At 38.0% G+C, this 18,795-nt stretch overlaps 2 protein-coding genes and 1 non-coding gene across 3 annotated transcripts; 2 read left to right on the plus strand and 1 right to left on the minus strand.

Moving 5' to 3' along the window:
• Positions 1–489: 489 nt before the first annotated feature.
• Positions 490–7,149, minus strand: LOC117301252 (zinc finger protein 511-like). Its single transcript, XM_033785125.1, has 6 exons — positions 7,063–7,149; positions 5,961–6,063; positions 3,477–3,576; positions 2,375–2,576; positions 1,774–1,898; positions 490–1,187 (listed from the first exon to the last, which is right to left on the minus strand). Exons 2-6 carry the CDS (start codon positions 6,049–6,051, stop codon positions 788–790), a joined length of 918 nt encoding a protein of 305 aa, XP_033641016.1. The 5' UTR covers positions 6,052–6,063; positions 7,063–7,149; the 3' UTR covers positions 490–787.
• Positions 7,150–7,171: 22 nt separating this feature from the next.
• Positions 7,172–14,736, plus strand: LOC117301253 (tethering factor for nuclear proteasome STS1-like). The gene is made up of 8 exons (XM_033785126.1): positions 7,172–7,215; positions 7,639–7,761; positions 8,545–8,766; positions 9,052–9,365; positions 9,895–10,056; positions 10,800–10,903; positions 11,404–11,526; positions 13,707–14,736. The coding sequence occupies exons 2-8, from the start codon at positions 7,674–7,676 to the stop codon at positions 13,786–13,788; spliced, it is 1,095 nt and encodes a 364-aa protein (XP_033641017.1). The 5' UTR covers positions 7,172–7,215; positions 7,639–7,673; the 3' UTR covers positions 13,789–14,736.
• Positions 14,737–15,047: 311 nt separating this feature from the next.
• Positions 15,048–15,120, plus strand: Trnas-aga. The gene has a single exon. It is a non-coding gene; the product is annotated as a tRNA-Ser (tRNA).
• Positions 15,121–18,795: the final 3,675 nt, after the last annotated feature.

The following is an 18,795-nucleotide window of genomic DNA, read 5'->3' on the forward strand; positions in this document are numbered from 1 at the left end:
CACGGGGGTGACCGGGTGATAAGGCATTACTTGGAATAGCTTTTTTGAGTGTGTCGATATGAAAGATTTATGAGACATTAGTTTGCACTTTTCATTAATGATGTTCATTTCTTGAGATGAGGTCATGATCACACAAGGAACAATATTGTAAGCATGTTGGCTATTTATTAAAGGCAGAGGACACTCTTGGTAATTAACCAAGATAGTTATTAGCATAAAACCTTACTTGCTAACGAGTATCGGGGAGACATTGATAGTATAAAACAATGTGAGAAACGGCTCCCTCTGAAGTGGCGTAGTTATCGAGAAAGAAGTAATTTCCACGAATTTGATTTCGAGACTTCAAGTTTAGAATTTGAGGTCCCAAAATCAAGCATCTGAAAGGACACAACTTCATGTGACAAGGGTGTTTTTTCTTCCAATATTATCGCGCAATTTCGATGACCAATTGAGTTCAAATTTTCACAGGTTTGTTAGGTTATGCATCCGTTGAGATACACCAAGTGAGAAGATGGTCTTTGACAATTACCATTATAGTGTCCATTGTCTTTAAAACAAAAAGAGTACAAGTTAAATATTTACCTGTAGCCATACATCACAAACATTACAAGTAGACATGAAAAGCCACTCATTGGCTCATTCCCTTGATTACTCTCCATCTGTGGCATATCCATTGATTCATTGATTCATATGTTTGACTCATTAATATTCATGACGCCATTCCTTGATTACTCTCAATCTGTGGCACCCATCCATTGAATCCTCCATTTTGGCGCGCTCTGGAAGGTCATGAATATTCACTCATTGGCTCCTCCATGTTTGAATCGTTAATATTCATGACGTCATTACTCTCCATTGGTGGCACATCCATTGAATCTTCCATTAGGGCGGGGCCTGATTGTTTCTGATTAGCTCCTACCTTCTTAGGTTTAGTCTTTTGTTTTTGGTGCCCTCGTTGAAATGACCGTGTCCCTCCACGACCAAATGATATGTTGACTGGGACCCTAGGTCTGCTTTGAGCTTGTGAACCACGCCCTGCATTCACTGTTAGTGTCTCACTGGATGCTGAGTAGGTTGCATCACTCGGGGGTAGGGGTGTATCACCATGTGTGGCACCACCTGCTGGCGCTTCAGTGTCCATCTGATCTTCACCGATACTCGATGCTGGTTTAGCTGCTGGTTTTGACCTGCCCCACAGAGGAAAATAACGAATAGAATTGGTTATAAAATTAACTTGAGAGGCTAATCATCCTTACTTGCAGCTGAGAAGCTGATTTGCGAAGGATGCGCATAATTTATGAGAAAAATGTATGTACTTTCAAAATGAAAGTTGAAAACTCATTCTTTAAAGGAACACGTTGCCTTGGATCGGACGAGTTGGTCTATAAAAAGCAACTGTAACCGTTTGTTATAAAATGCATATGGTTAGAAAGATGTAGAATACAATGATCTACACAAATTTGCCTCGAAATTGCGTGGTTTTTGTTTTACTTTGCAAACTAACACGGTCAGCCATTTATGAGAGTCAAAAATTTTACTCCCATAAATGGCCGACCGTGTTAGTTGAGGAGGTAAAAGGAAAACCACGCAATTTCGAGGCATGTTTGTGTGTATCATTGTATTCTACTTTTACAACATCTTTCTAACCATATCGATTTTATAACAAACGGTTACAGAATGCTTTTCAAAGACCAAATCGGTCGATCCAAAGCATAAGTTCCTTTAAGACAAGGTTTGGTATTGGTATTGGATAAATAAAAGAATTACATGTACCTTGGTTTACAGATCCCCTTTTGGAATCTAAAGTTAGCTGGATAGTGATGGTGTTTGATCAAGTGATCTTTCCTCTTCAGACCGTCGACAAACTTGTCACTACAGCTCTCAATCAGACACTGGTACTGGAAGAATTTACACAAGTACAAAAAAGAAATTTAAAAGGGAAGCTATACGTTTTGTTAATCAATCTTAACATTAATGGTAATAAAAACTTTTGGTTAGAAGCCTACATCAGCTTTCGATAGTAAAAAGCATTTTGAGGAACATTTCACTTTAGTAGTATGGCTATGTATATCAGTTTTTTTTGCCAAAAAAACTGAGTCTGAGAAGGCCAACTGTCGTTATGCTTCTCATATTATTTATGCAAATCCTAATAGAAATTATTCTTCCTGCATATGCTGCATGGACATATTATTCGCTATGGATTTGTTGGCGTTATCTCAAAAATACGACCACCATTTGAAATTAAAATTGTCACAGGTTAGTTTTATAGTACACTCCAACATTTATATAGGATTAAAACAATCAAAAAGGTTCCAAAAACCTAAGGTATACTTTGCCTTTAAATATGATATAATCTGCCTTGGTCTGTACCTACCATTGGCTGCTTCTGTGCCATGATCTCAAACAAGGAGTCATGTGACTCTGATATATGAATATCAAGGAGATGATTGGACGGATATGAGCGACGGCAGTAGCGACAGATGTTACGATGAGAGCCGTTGTAGTGGATCTCGAAAGACGCAACCGTCGTAAAGGTTTGGTTGCAGCCCATCACATGACATTTGAAATCTTTATGCCTGTATTGAAAGAAGAAAATAAATATTTAATGAAACAAGTATTTTTCTAATATGCAACAATGGAACAAAGGATTATGCTGATCAGTAATTCAAAAAAACAGTTGATACTATGGAACTAAATCTATTTATGTGTAGGCCCTATAAGACAAATTTGAAATAATAAATATTAAGAAATCTTGCACAATACAAGGTGAAGTGGCCGTGTGGTTTAGGGTGGTGGACTCAAATCTGCAGTTTACAGAACGTGTATCTGTATTCAAATCCTGGCCTGGTCGGTTGTGACACTTGTGTCCTTGATCTAGGCACTTTATCATAATTGTGTCTCTCTACCAAGGAGTAGAAATGGGTACCGATGAGAGCTGGAGAGTAACCTGGGATGGACTGGCATCCTGTCAAGGGGAATATAAACATTCTCATTTTGTTTAAAGGCAGTGGACACTATTGGTAATTACTCAAAATAATTATCATCATAAAACCCTACTTGGTAACGAGTAATGGGGAGAGGTTGATAGTATAAAACCTCGTGAGACACGGCTTCCCCTGAAGTAACATAGTTTTCGAGAAAGAAGAAATTTTCCACGAATTTGATTTTGAGACCACACTGCAGATTTAGACTTTGCGGTCACAAAATTAAGCATCTAAAAGCACACAACTTCGTGTGACAAGGGTGTTTTTTTCTTTCATTATTTTTCTCGCAACTTCGATGACCGATTGAGCTCAAAACTTTCACAAATTTGTTATTTTATGTATATGTTGAGATACACCAACTGTAAAGACTGGTCTTTGACAATTACAAATAGTGTCCAGTGTCTTTAATGCTAGGAAACCAGAGATATCCACCTGCCTGATGAGCAATATTGACTGAATACAGACTCTTTACTTGTAAACTACTTAATTCACCTGATATGATCTTCTTCCTCCTCATCATAATGCTCATGTACTGGCATCTGCTTGTAGGATAAGCTTGTCTCAAGATTACCATCTTCAAAGAAAGCATCTCCTGAAATTATGACAAGAAAAACATGCATATTAATCCTAAATTTATGTGCATTTTCAAAGACCAAATCCACATTGACATTCAAGGAAACAAAAATTACTTCTCATTACGACACACAGAAATCATCCTCGGATACTGCACATGATCTTAACTGTCACTTTGCTCGTATATGCAATGAACTACCAAGCCTTGATTTGTGTGCTCAGCCCTCCTACCTTCCCGCTCTCCCCCCTCCAATCATTGCTAGACAAGAGGTCTACAATAAGCTTCGAAAATTGAATGCGACAAAATCTGGTCACCCAACTGATGTCCCCATTCGGTTGTTGAAGGAGTTCGCCTACGAGATTTCCGAGCCCCTAACTACAATTTTCAATGAATGTCTGCGTGGCGGCCATTTCCCTAGTAACTGGAAAACGGCATCTGTTTGTCCTGTGCCGAAGTCATCCCCAGTCACCGATTTTAGTCAACTCCGCCCTATCTCCATAACTCCGATTTTAGCACGTGTGTTTGAAAGTTTCCTTGCTGAGTGGGTGATGGCTGACATCAAAGATCAAGTTGACCCAAGACAATTTGGCAATATGAAGGGCAGTTCTGTGAACCACTATCTGATCAGTTTGCTGGATGAGATCTACAGGGGCCTTGATAAACCGGGTCACTATGCTACTATCTGTACAATAGACTTCATGAAAGCCTTTGATCTGATCGATCATACGAAAGCGCTCCACAAGCTGATCAAAGTTGGAGTTAATCCGTCCCTCATTCCTGTTATCGCAGATTTTCTCTCAAATCGCACGCAGACAGTTTGATATAGCGGTGCATCCTCTTCTGAGCTTAGTCTGTCTTGTGGGGTCCCTCAAGGAACTAAACTTGGGCCAGTGATCTTCCTAATTATGATAAATGATGCTGCCATGACAACCGGAAAAAGATGGAAATATGTCAACGACCTAACAATTGCTGAAGTCACCCACAAGTCACGTACCAGTGATTTACAAACCCATGTGGATGCTGTGTCAGAGTGGAGCCATACTAACTCTATGAAACCCAAGGCTGAAAAATGTAAAGTCATTCAAGTTAGCTTCTTACACAGTGACATCCCTACTCCTGTGATCACAATGGATAATCAAGTTTTAGAATCTGTGTCTTCACTGCGGCTGCTTGGTGTGATAGTCCAATCTGATCTTAAGTGGGATCTTCAAGTGCAACAAATGATCTCGCGTGCATCTCGCCGATTGTACATCTTAAGCAAATTGAAGCGGAATTGTGTCCCTCTTAGTGATCTTATCTACATCCCTGCGTACATCCGTCCTCTACTTGAGTTTTGCGCTCCTGTGTGGAGCAGTAATCTAACAAGTCACCAGTCTGTTAGTATTGAAAGGGTACAACGAAGAGCTCTTCGAATCATCATGTTTCCTAACCGGCATCATTATGAGGATCTCCTGATAGATATTGGTATTCCCTCCCTTGCATCAAGAAGAACAGAAATGTATATTTTTTGGTTTGCGGTAACACCATGTGTGTATAGATACACACATGGTGTTACCGCAAACCAAATATACATTGATACCTCACCATGCAATGCCTCAAATCCTATATAAGAACAGAAATACTAACAGACTTTGCCAAATCTATCACAATCTCAACACGACACCGAGATTTTTTCCCCCGTGAACGCCAAACACTCTCCCGCACTGGACTGAGAAACTCACACAACATTCACTTGCCCCTATATGAGAACTCAGAGATATAAAATGTCTAGTGTTGCAGCATTAGTGAGACTGTATAATAATCGGTGATTTCATCAACAAGTATTTCTAACAGTTGGGTTAATTTTTATCAAATTTTTATCAAATTTGATCAAATTTTTTAAATTTGTGCATTCATGCCTACAGTTTCTTCTCCTTGTTAAGTCAGAGTTTGTTGTCTTTTGTAATTTTGAATAATAATGAATTTTCAGTTTTATCAAATTTTTATCAAATTTAATCAAATGTTTATCTTTTTTTGTGCATTCATGCCTGGAGCTTTTCTTCTCTTCTTTTAAGTCAGAGTTTTTTTGTTTTTTTGTAATTGTTAACAATAATGAATGTAAACACACCAATTTAAGTCTTTTTAACTTCTGTCATGTATTTTGTGATATTTTTAATAAACCTTAATGAATTGAATTGAATGAATTGAATTGAATGAATTGAATTGAAAAGGCTAGTGCAGAAATTTTGGCACTTGCACGTTAGCGGGGAATCGTGATCATAAGCACAGAATCCAGCGGTAAGTGGAGCCATGAAATTGGGCCCTACAGCTACTTAGTAGAATAATAATAACCCTCCATCCTCTGGTCTCGATAGTCTCATTCTGTCGGGAGGATGGAGGGTTCTGATTAACGCAACACTCACCTGGTTGTAACCTTCTACTCCTTGGTACATAGCCAAGACGCACTGGAGTACTATCTTCCGTCGTCTCACATGGTGACATTTCCTCCTCCATTCTTGCAGAATGCTGTTCAAAAGAGACATGGATTCATTTTATTGATTAATTGGGCCAGATACGACTAGCCTACTTGGGCCAATTGATTTGTTTTAAATTGTTTAACCAGGGTTTATTTACTCACAACCCAATCATTTGAAGTATGAACCAGGCTTTTGGAGTTTGACCATCTTGAATACAATGACAGAATTTCAGAAAGATCATCTATGCTATAAATAAAAACAAAACAAAACAAAAAACAACCTAACACCCAAAACTTGCCAAACCAAACAACCCAACAAACACCCTGACAAACAACCAAACAAGCAACCCAACAAACAGACAGACAAACAAACAAACAAACAAACAAACAAACAAACACACAACCAACCAACCAACCAACCAACCAACCAACCAACCAACCAAAAAAAAAAAAAAAAAAAAAAAAAAACCCACAACACAACAACGAATACACAGACAGGTAAACAAACAAACAAACACCCCAACAAACAAACAAAGGGGGGTGGGGGCGACTGTATCGGGGGGAGGCGACTGTGTTGGGGGGCGACTGTGTTGGGGGGGGCGACTGTGTCGGGGGGCGACTGTGTCGGGAGTGATTGTGTCGGGGGCGACTGTGTCGGGGGGAGACTTTGTAGGGGGCGACATGTGAGGGCTAGGGGGGCGACTTTGTACACGGAGGGGGCGAGCTTGCTAGCTAGGGGGCGACTTTGTAAATTGTAGGGGGCGACTTTGTAGGGGGCGACTTTGTAGGGGGCGACTTTGCCAGGGGGCGAGATGACTGGCATTCTAGTGGGCTATATCACATAAATGCCAGCGGCAGACAACATGGCAGAGAACTGGTCATACTGGTGAACAGGCAGGGGATGGGAAAACAAGAAGGTCGAGTTGTCCCACCACCGTAAACACTAGTTTTAATCCTACAAAATGTTGAAAACAGGTGTTATTTACAGCATACTGCGGGTACAATTAAACAGTAATACTTATAATACATGTCATTAGTGAACAACAAACCTTTTTTTCAAAATCGAGAAACGTTTCGATGCGTTTGCAGCACGGACGGATCTGCAGACGTGTGTTCCGCCATTTTTAAAACACGTATCCAAGCTCCAGCCTTCTTTTTAGTCAGCCAATGCAAAGCGGTTTCAGTGAAATTGATTAAATATGGTAATTTATAGTTTTAATAAAAAACAATTCATTTTGGGCTTTACTTTTCAAAAAACGTACCTTCAATTCAAAATAAATAAATTGCATTGTTCATTTTGTGTCTTCATTTACTGCAGATAACCATGGGAACTTGTGAAATTAACAAAGAAACGTAAAACATCGAAATTGATGTAATATGAATATGCAACAGCTATTTTCTTTTGCCCAATCAAGAACTTGAAAACAAACTCCCGCTCTACCTAATTTGCATTTTACGCGGGGTATTTACGGGGTTTCGCCGGCGGTGGCGTTTTACTATAAACAGCAACTGCTTAATTGGTGGATGGAAAGTGTGAACGCACGGTCAGTTTTCGGACAGTGCTTAAAAAACTCCGAAAAGTCCTGTATTTATAAATAATTGTTTGAGCTTATAAACAACAACAGGAAATCCATCTTTTGACAACAAGGTTTGCTGGGTAATGGAGGGTTTCATTGACAACAGAGACCAAGTCCGGCAAATTGGGACTGGGAATGTTTTGAGGGAGCTTCGAGTTGCAGATACATCAGGTTTGTACACAGGGACAATGCATGGGGAAACCTTGTTTGTTTCGGCGTGGAATGAGTACGGGTCATGACTTGTTATGTGAACGGACGGGGAGGCGGGAAATTGTTCATTGGTGGAAAATTAGTGTGATTTTGTCTCTTTATAATGTTACAAAATTATTGAATTCTTAATTGATGGTCATGGTAATCGATGACAATATAAAAAGTTGAAATATTTTGTAATTTTTGTTGTTTTTCAGTTAAGATTTCTTGTTTTTTAACTTGTCTTTTACTTTTTTGTTTTAATTTTATTTCAACAAGCCTAAAGGGTCAAGGGCTGGAATGTATTATTGCACTTGTATTTAGTAGTTGCGATACCGATAACGTAACCCTCCTGCAGACAGCGAAGCTGACAGGCGTGACAGGAAAAAATGATTTATTAAAAATTTATTAAAAATATAAACATATTTATGATGATTTTTCTGAAGTTGATCAGAAGCCCCCCCCCCCCCTGAATACCAGCAGCAATTCGCAATGTTTATCGGCCGAATATAATAATAAATGAATATGCTGTTTGGCAATATCTCAAAAAAGCAAACAGTAAGCGAGTGAAATTATTACGTTCATTTTGTTGTCTAACCTAAAACTAAAAAAGGATTAAAACAAGTGAACGGTTCTAAAATTTAAAACCAACTAGCAACTGTGTAAGCTACTTTGCCTTTTATGAAAAAAGGTCAACATAAAATGTTAAAGTTTCAATTTCAAAATAACTTGGTCTTCATACTCCCCATGATTATTTCCCTCCAGATTCGCAAAGTAATATTCAAGACAATGAAGAGTGGGATGCTGGGATACTAAGGCGTCGTACCCTACGACCTCGCCCAAGGGTCACCTACGAAGACTTGTCTCCCATTCACCGAAGAACACCTTCACCTCTGACGGCAACAGGTAGCTTCACATTTGAACCAAACATTCCAGAGGAGAGAGGGGACATTGATCAGGAACAACAGGAAACGAATCAGACAAATCGTAAGGAAATAATGGAGGACAGGACTCAAATTTTACACTAGACACATTCCCAGGCCAATGATTTTAGAGTCCAGCCAGACCATGACCTGACAATTCCAACTAGCTTGTATTTTTCAACAGAATAACAATACCTCACTGACCTTACACAAACACATGATGTTCAAATTCGAGTATGAAATTTGCCCCTGGTGGCTAAAACCCAGATAGTCATTGTCATTTATACATGTAAAGTTGCTATTTTTGCTTTCAATTTACAATTTACAACATGTTCTTTCACAATCATAGGTTCTCTTCCTTCGGAAATGAACTTTGAGACGCCCCCAAAGACGCCCAGATCGTCTCGAAAGTCACCCTCGAAGAGACCCATAGAAATGTCGCCCTCGACCACCGATCTGCCTTTCACGATACACATAGACAGCCCTGGTGATTCCCCGGCCGTAATTTCTCTGCTACCCAAGGAGCCTGTTCCAGCAAAGAGACCAAGAATGCTGTTGCTGGGAGACCAGGCATCGCTTGGGCAACAGCTAGCCAGCTTGACCAATGAGCAGCTTGTGGAGTTGGTGGAGGGAGTTGTCGAGAAATATCCTGAAATGCATAAAGTAAGTAGCGTAGAACTCGAACTGATGAATGCTAAAGAAACACATACAGATCCTTGTACTTTGATTGATAGAATATGTGTCACGGGTCATCCTTTATTTAGCCATATTTACTGCGAAGCCCTCCAAAGTCCAATATAGATAATTATTGTACACCTCACAGCATCGTTTCCACTATAAACGTTAGCTGTCCGTAGAGGAAAAATAGAGGAAAAATTTGTATCTACATGGATTGTCCTCATTGATTATAAGGTCTTAAGAATTTTCAGAGCGAGTTGAAAAAGTTTTTTGTTTTTTGGAGGAAGAAAAGAAACCAGTAACCTGGCGAACTAATGGAGTCACAACTTGAGACTAAAACACCCAGTGTGAAACTAGGTTTGCCCACTGGGCTGGAACTTCAAATTTTGCAATCACCACTCCAATGTCTTCTGCTACAACCCAATTTCAACCAATTACACCCAGCCATGCCCATAGCCCAATTTCACCCATTTTTACCCATTTTCACCTGGTACATTACGCTTATCCCATTTAGGAAGTACTAGCATTGTTACCTGAGCCCGACTTAACCCAGTACCAAGAAAGATTGTCGCAGTTACTGCACAACATATTCCGTGCCTTACCTCGAACAAGACTTGCTTCAACCCGTGGTGCATTGAGCTATAGACAGGTCAAAGTTCATCTCTTAGAATTTAAGGTAAGATTAAAATGTTACTGAAACTTCTGGCTCTGGTGTTGATCAAAAAATTAGAAAAAGACATGAACTGTGTATCATCTCTTATTCCACTGCTCCTTATTTAAACAATCTCAAAATTTTATGACTGCAAAGATTTTAAAGGCAGTTGACACTTGGTAATTACGCAAAATAATTGTTAACATAAAACTTTACTTGGTAACAAGCAATGGAGAACTGTTGATAGTTTAAAACATTGTGAGAAACGGCTCCCTCTGAAAGAACGTAGTTTTCGAGAAAGAAGTAATTTTCCACAAATTTGATTTTGAGATTCCAAATTTTGATTTTGATGTCCTGAAATCAAGCATCTGAAGGCACACAACTTGGTGCAACAACAGTGGTTTTTTTTCTTTCATTATTATTTCGCTACGACCAACTAAGTTCAAATTTTCACAGGCTTGTTATTTTGTGCATTAAGATACACCAAGTGAGAAGACTGGTCTATGACATGACCAATAGAACATTTCTAGGTTTGCTACCGTCCGTGAACTGTTTTTGACATATACGTTTACTTCTTGTGAATTATTGTTTTGTTAAGTATACACTCCCCTCTGCTCGCATGCTCATTAAGATTTCCTTTAACCAAGGCCCAATTTCATACAGCCTGCAAGCGTTATGAAATTGGGCCAATAGAAACTAAAGTTATCAATCTCAAATAGTTACTGCACTACTCTAATATTTCTAAATTTTCTTTTTTTTAACCTCAGAAATACTGTATCCAGCAGGGACGACATCTCTTAAGCTGTCAAGCCTGGGGAGCAGTCATCAATTACGTACTGTTGGCATGGCAACTTGTCAATTTTCTACCAATGTGAGTAAACATTTGCATAATGAGAATGGATTTGCTCTCTCAAAGATGAAATCCAGGCCTGTCTCTTAGGAAACTGTATTGACCCCTCGCACCCGCGTCACACGCGGTGACCGATGCCACGCTCACGATGTTGGTGGTCAATAGGTTTACGTGTAAACGCCGTGTCGTCTAAAATGCGCACTTCACTGAATAACATACATTGACATTAATTACCAAATTGGCACATCCAAGATTATTTTAATGATGACGTCGGGTGAATTGGGTCAATAGAGCACACTGCATTCATTGTATTAGCCTATGCACCCTGTTTTAAATTTGGACAACCTATTTTATCTGTCACCTACATGTAAGAGTATTTTACATAAAGAGAAGGAATACTCTGTTTTTAAATTTCCAGCAAATTTTGACACCCGTTTATCGAATCTTGGCTAAGAGAGGTTTGACTGCACTGGGAATTGTCTGTATTTAGACAATAATTTCTGTTTTATTTGATATTTCAGTTGGGAGAATCCAGCTCATAATAAGGTGAGAAGCCAATGCCTCCGAAGTCTCGTCCTAGCATGTTCCAAGGCACTGAGGTCAGACGAGATAGACACAGAAAGACTAACGGAGCTTAGACCAAGGTAAAGAATAATTTGTTGATAATAACCCTTTGCTGTGCTATACATTAATATCGTTGCATCAATGCAAAAACCTCATTTCTCAATATTGCAAAAACATCACAATCTGGTCCCAAGTGCTCTGTGCATAAACATTTTATTCAATTGCGAGGACTTGCTATGGACATCTGGGATGTTTTAAGAGAGGTACAACATTCTGACAATTTCAAAATCACTTAACATAAGGCCGATTAAAAAAAGAAACATGTTTAGCGTCCCCGCCCGCTTCCTTTTTAGAGGCAGCCTCCTTTTAAAAAAAAAAATTTATGCAAAATAAAAACAAAAAAATTAATGATTTTTTTTAATGAAAAAAGTAATATATTTTAAACAACCTCAGCTAAAGCAACCTGAAGGTTTTGTCTGGATGTCTTGTTCAACATAGTTCATTTATGTATTGTGTGTTTGAGCAGTAGAAAAAACAATGGATTTTGACATTTAAAAATAATGGCGGCCATCTTGAAATAAAAAATAAAAAGCCCCTCCTTGCTTTTTCTGAGAAAACCGAACGCTAAACATGTTTCTTTTTTTACTCGGCCCAAGCCATATTTTAGGAGATGTGACATTTTTGAAGTGACATGACGATATGATGTTTTGCGATTAGGGTGGGGTGTATTGCTTGGTGTGTGTATTCGCTATAGTGGAGAAGACGTGTATTTGACTTATTATGATTTACTGCATTTTCTGTGAGAACTACCATGGAACTACTACCATGTGAATAGTTTTCTGTCTTCAATCAATCAATCAGAGGGAATTTATAAAGCACCAGAAATCAACCAAAGTTGTTCAAAGGCGCTCTGTCAGAGATGATAATTTTCAGACTTGTAAATAAATAAACAAAATCATTCTGTCCATTCATATACACACCATGTTACATGGTAAGGTAGAAACCTGGCAAGAAAATAAGTTAATATTTCTGTCAAAATGAGTTCCATGCCTGATACTCCATGAAGGCAACGAAGGCGATTGCCTCAATGCCCCAAGGGCATTGCCTTGAAACATGTTGAAATGCTCCAATAGAAATGTACACTTTCCTCATTCACCAAGGAAACATTTCTTGGTGTCCTTGCCCTTTCAAAAACAAAGCATGACTGGTGGAAGTTTCTTCTTTTGAACCCTGGGTATAGCACCAATGGTTACATGGTTTCCCTTTCAAGTTTTTCTCAATTGTAATCTATATTCAAATTTAACTACCTTCCCCCTAAATCCTCTTCACAAACCTTACTAGGAAATGCTGGCATCAACAATGTCCACAAACAAAAGGTTTATTGTTAATCTCAATGCACACCAACACTTAGTGTCCAGACCACAGCATGTACCATGTATACTGTCACATGAAGATAATGACTACGTAGTCTTTAAGGCCAAGTAAAAAGAAATACCAGTTGATTGTCCCCTTCCTCATCCTTTTTTGATGCAGCATCTTTTTTTTAAACTATTTTTTGCTTATTTTTCTTTTTTTAAAGACAAATTTTCTGTGTCACATCTCTCATTTAACTTACTAATCATTTTAGAGATTGTAACTACATAAAGTAGGTGGTGACTTTAAACTGAACAATTGGTGGCCACAGTTTGCCTTAAAATGCTTGGCGTCCACTAAGAAATAAAAAATAAAAATCCCCTCATCCTCCTCTTTTTGGAAAAACCCTGACAATCAACTGGTAGATTGTTTTACTTGGCCCAATCACTCAGCTTCATCACTTGTGAAAAGCAATGCCAGGTACATACAAAGGCCAGTGTACCCCAGTGTCCCTGTCAGTTGAGACAGTACATGTACAGCACACAGGGTTTCCAAATAAGACTTTTTCAAAATGGGGGAGGGGGCTTCTTGAACCAAAATTTTGAAGTTTGGTCCCCAAAATGTGGGTCATTCTCGACCCAATTTTTGAAAGTTGGGCCTGAGCACGCTGAATTGAAACAATGTCTTATGTGTTAAATTTGCATCGGGTTGAATAACTTTAAATTTGTACCCCTTAAAACTGTGTGTAAGCACTGTGTACTCAGTACTTTCCTGAGTCCTGCAAAAAGGAGGAGGACCTATCCTAAAATGTTCCAATTTTATTCTAGGGATTTAATATCATACATCTGAAGACAATTTCTTTGCTGAAATATGGTTACTTTTACTGATAATTTGTTATGTTCTACAGATTGGTGAAAGCATGCCGCCTGAACTCAATGATGCAACCATGCCTAGACTCTCTACGTACTTCACTAGACTCTGACGTTTGACAGGGTTCAAGATTTACAATGTATCAGGTAGTTTTTATTGTACATTACTCATAGCTACAGAACAATCGTCGACTGAGTGCTATAAGGTCATAAACTGCAATCCAAACGAAAATCTACTCCACAGCAGTAGAGAATTATCTAGAATTCAGAAAACTCTACTCTGTGGAAGTTTAATAATAGCAAGGTTCTCAAGAACAAATCTACCTAGCAATATGTAAACACATGGTGTAACCGCAAACCAGATAAACAAGATACTCTACCCTGCAATGCCTCAAAACCAATACATGTACTGTGATTTCATATTCGTTATAATACAAAAGCTCATACAAATGAGTTAGTGAAATGAAACAACAATCCACAAGTAAAGATTTTTTGAGAAACTGAAAGTGTCTTTTTGTCAAATAGTCTAGGAGACCAATCTTGATCAATACACTCCATTTATCAGGAACTCAAAAAAATGCAAACTCAATTTATAAAGAATCCACACAAACCGCAAGAACGACCTTATAGTCCTGAGCCGACACATTCAATATTCCACTCCAATGTAAGCCCTGTCCAAATTGGTGGCCATGGCTATGGCTGAACCACCGTGGCAACGTATGATGAATTACGGGGTGTTCTTAGCAACAGCCACAGCCGTTGCCACCATTTTGAATGCAGCCTAAATGTGCCTTTCATGCAAATAGATTGTTTTTTTCTAAAACTTTAAATGTACAGTTTTTTTATAGGCAAGGCACAATATTGGTATTTGATAGCCTTTGCAAAACTTATGCAAATTCCTTAATTGTTACATTCTTCGTAAAGTCTACTGCAATAAATTGTTCCTTATAAAGGGAAATTCATGATTATAGTTCATTAAATTTGAAGAGCAAATTAACATGTGTCATTACATAGATAAAGAATATTAATTTTTGGTTTTACCCATATACACCGATGTGTGTAGCACTGTATACTCAGTACTTTCCCCGAGTCCTGAACTGCCTCTAGCTACCGGGCAATCTCGGTGGTCTAGTTGGTATGACACTGCTCTAGAATTGCAAGGGTCGTGGGTTCGAATCCCACCCGAGTAAAAATGCCTGTGATTTTTTTTTTCACAGGACTCGGGGAAAGTACTGAGTATACAGTGCTACACACATCGGTGTATATGGGTAAAACCAAAAATTAATATTCTTTATCCCGAGGCAAATTTAACATCTATTAAATCGTTTGCAGTACCCGCTGCTAAACATAGGATTCGAACTGCCTCTAGCTACCGGGCAATCTCGGTGGTCTAGTTGGTATGACATTGCTCTAGAATTGCAAGGGTCGTGGGTTCGAATCCCATCCGAGTAAAAATGCCTGTGATTTTTTCACAGGACTCGGGGGAAAGTACTGAGTATACAGCGCTACACACATCGGTGTATGGGTAACACCAAAAATTAATATGTGTCATTACGTTAGGCTTTTCCACTAAACCCAGCTTACAAATGAATTTTGAAAATTTCTTTCAACTTAGTAAATAAATTTTTGGTCATCATACTTAAGTGAATACAAGGATAAACAATTGATATTTTGTCAGATGTTAAGCGTGTTGTAATTATGACTTAATATTTTTAAAAGTTGTAAATAAATTATTTGAAACTTTCTTATATTTTGTCAATGGGCGGTTATGAACAACAGTAATTTTTCACTCCGAGTGAGAAACATTCCATTTCGCCGACTGACTTTAAGTTCATTCTTGAGAAACAATTCTGGCCCAAAGCAGAATTCTAACTTTACTACTGTTTTTATTTTGGCAGACTGTGTTCAAATGTTGTGTTGATAGAGAATGAAAATTCATAGTCGTTTTTATTTTGGCAGACTGTTCAAATGTTGTGTTGATAGAGAATGAAAATTCATAGTAATGTCAGTTTTTAAATGTACATGGATTTTGAAAGGAATTTTGTTCAAAGTTTGAACAGAAATTGCTTTTGTTTAAAATCTTTTATTCTATTCCAAAATAAATACAAGTTGAAACTTGGTTGAGTAGATTTAATTTTGAATATAAATTATGTAAAAGACTTAAAATGATTTGTTTCAAAATTATTGAAGTTTTCAACAAGTATTTAAAACCTAATACCTGTTCATATTTAAAGAGTGTCAAATTTCTTTAGGGAAGCTGCTAAAATAGTGCTGAAATGTTGCAACATTAATTTATTAGTGGAGCAACAATGGTGACTTTGGAGACACTAGGTGGCAGCAGACATAGTAATTCCATAGACCTTTTCGCAAATACCGGGGCGCGCGCGTAAAGCTTGGAATTAGGTGCATTGTGGTCTAGCTGGTATCCAAATTTGATCCATATATATCCCACAATGTACCTCATTCAACAGTCTGCGCTTGCGCATTGGTATTTGCGAAAAGGTCTATTGTTCTCAGAAATGTGCGCATTCTCCCAAATACGTCAACAACTTTTGTTCCACTGTTTTCAATCACTTGGTGTTCCAATGTTTTCCATCTGACGATTTTCATTTATTTTAATGCATCATTTTTTTCTTGATACCAGCCCAAGTTTTTCAGAGAAGATTTGTGTCTAAATTCCAGACATGCTTGAGAAGTGTATTTGATTTATGTGTCATAAAAGGACACACACAATCCTCCAAAATAAGAAACATTCAGTCTTTCCTGAAAAACTTACAAGTGCCTTATTGAGTTTGTGAAATTCTTCTCTGTTCATTAAACAGTTGAAAGGTTAAAAATGGCTGAGCCTTTTTAGAAATCAACAAAGAACATGCATCATTCCTTTTATGTTATGAATTTTAGCTAGCATCAAGGCTTGGTAGAGATTAATATATTTCTGGGCAAACATTTTGCTTGTTAAAGGAACATGTTGCCTTGGATCAGTCGAGCTGTAACCGTTTGTTATAAAATGCATATGGGTAGAAAGATGTTTTAAAAGTAGAATACAATGATCTACACAAACATGCCTCGAAATTGCACAGTAATCTTTTTACACGCTAACACGCTCGGCCATTTATGGATGTCAAATTCCCATAACTGGCCGATCGTGTTAGTTCGAGACGTAAAAGGAAAACCGTGCAATTTTGAGTGATACTTGTGTCTATCATTATACATGTATTCTACTTTTAAAACTTCTTTCTAACCATATGCATTCCATAACAAACGGTTTCAAACGCTTTTTATAGACAAACTTGACCGATCCAAGGGATCGGTTTCTTTTAGTAGTTCTATAAAAATGATGATGAAATTTCGGTGTGTACTTCTGATAATTGCTTCCAAATGTTTTGAATGTTGTACTTTTTTAGTTCAGGTTAAAATGATTTGTGGTACCTTGATATGAATTTTTTAAATTAAAATGCAATAATAAATTGAATCCAAAGAGGATTAATTGAATTGAAACCAAAACAATTATTCTTGTATTCCTTGCAGGCACGGTACATGTTTGGTAATTGTCACTTAGTGTATCCCATCATAAGCATAAAATAACAAGTCTGTGAAAATTTGGGCTCAATTGGTCATCGTTTGGTAATTGTCAAAGACCAGTCTTCTCACTTGGTGTATCCCATCATAAGCATAAAATAACAAGTCTGTGAAAATTTGGGCTCAATTGGTCATCGTTTGGTAATTGTCTAAGACCATTCTTCTCACTTGGTGTATGCCATCATAAGCATAAAATAACAAGTCTGTAAATATTTGGGCTCAATTGGTCATCGTTTGGTAATTGTCAAAGACCAGTCTTCTCACTTGGTGTATCCCATCATAAGCATAAAATAAAAATTCTGTGAAAATTTGGGCTCAATTGGTCATCGTTTGGTAATTGTCAAATACCAGTCTTCTCACTTGGTGTATCCCATCATAAGCATAACATAACAAGTCTGTGAAAATTTTGGCTCAATTGGTCATGGAAGTTGTGAGAAAAGGATGAAAGAAAAACACCCTTGTTGAATAACAGACTTCCAGCTAGAAGTGTTTTAATATTTTAGTGAGAAATTACCTCTTTCTCACAAACTACTTTGCAAAAGAGGGAGTCGTTTCACACAATGTTTTATACTATCAACAGCTCTCCAATGCTTGTTACCAAGTCAGTTTTTAAGTTAATATTTGTTTTGAGTAACTACCAAACGTGTACCTTCCCTTTAATGCTTGTATGTAGGTGGTGTCCTCCGCTAATGTCACAGACCTCTGTCCACAGACCTCTGTCCACAGACCTCTGTCCTTCATGTACATGTAAATAATTCATCTTGTGTCACAAAGTTCATGTCCCTGGGAGGCATGCCCACTTACAAACAATACAATCAAACTTAAAAGCAGTGGACACTAGTGGTAATTACTCAAAATAAATATTAGCATACCAACTTATTTGGTAACAAGCAAGTGTTGATGGTATAAAACATTGTGAGAAACGGCGCCCTCTGAAGTAACGTAGTTTTCGAGAAAGAAGTAATTTTCAACTAATTTGATTTCGAGACCTCAGATTTAGAATTTGAGGTCCTGAAATCAAGCATCTGAAAGCGCACAACTTCGTGTGACAAGGGTATTTTTTCATTATCTCGCCATTTTGATGACCAATTGAGCTCAAATTTTCACAGGTTTGTTATTTTATGCATATGTTGAGATACACCAATTGAGGAGACAGGTCTTTGACAATTACCAATAGTGTCCACTGCCTTTAATTACCCCTGCATGGGAGATTCCTTTAAGGTGACCTCGACCTCTTGAGATTGAATCTTTCTTGGGCTCCCAACCTTGAATGCAAGCTCAGAAATACAATTGACCTTTGTCATCCATGATGCCTCCATCTGGGTTCCATGTTCCTCATATCAGTCGCCTAAAGATTTACAAATAACTTACAGGGTTTACAGAAGGTATTGGTGAAAGACTTCTCTTGAAATATTATTCCATGAAATGCTTTACTTTTTGAGAAAACATTAAAACAATATCAATTCTCGATATCGAGAATTACGGGTTTATTTTAGACACACGTTATGACACAGCGAAACAATGATGGGTTGTCCCATTATTTTCTCC

This window comes from Asterias rubens, chromosome 17 (assembly GCF_902459465.1).
Source record: "Asterias rubens chromosome 17, eAstRub1.3, whole genome shotgun sequence".
NCBI lineage: Eukaryota > Metazoa > Echinodermata > Asteroidea > Forcipulatida > Asteriidae > Asterias > Asterias rubens.

What these genes read in the sequence shown, in the direction of transcription:
- LOC117301252 (XM_033785125.1), bottom strand. Translation starts at nt 6,051, where the DNA reads ATGGAGGAGGAAATGTCACCATGTGAGACGACGGAAGATAGTACTCCA. An exon ending in GAGGAAGAAGATCATATCAG is followed by an intron (nt 2,577 to 3,476) that starts GTGAATTAAGTA and finishes CTTTCAATACAG; the next exon opens with GCATAAAGATTTCAAATGTC. An exon ending in TGGCACAGAAGCAGCCAATG is followed by an intron (nt 1,899 to 2,374) that starts GTAGGTACAGAC and finishes AAATTCTTCCAG; the next exon opens with TACCAGTGTCTGATTGAGAG.
- LOC117301253 (XM_033785126.1), top strand. Translation starts at nt 7,674, where the DNA reads ATGGAGGGTTTCATTGACAACAGAGACCAAGTCCGGCAAATTGGGACT. An exon ending in GGAAACGAATCAGACAAATC is followed by an intron (nt 8,767 to 9,051) that starts GTAAGGAAATAA and finishes TCACAATCATAG; the next exon opens with GTTCTCTTCCTTCGGAAATG. An exon ending in TTCATCTCTTAGAATTTAAG is followed by an intron (nt 10,057 to 10,799) that starts GTAAGATTAAAA and finishes TTTTAACCTCAG; the next exon opens with AAATACTGTATCCAGCAGGG.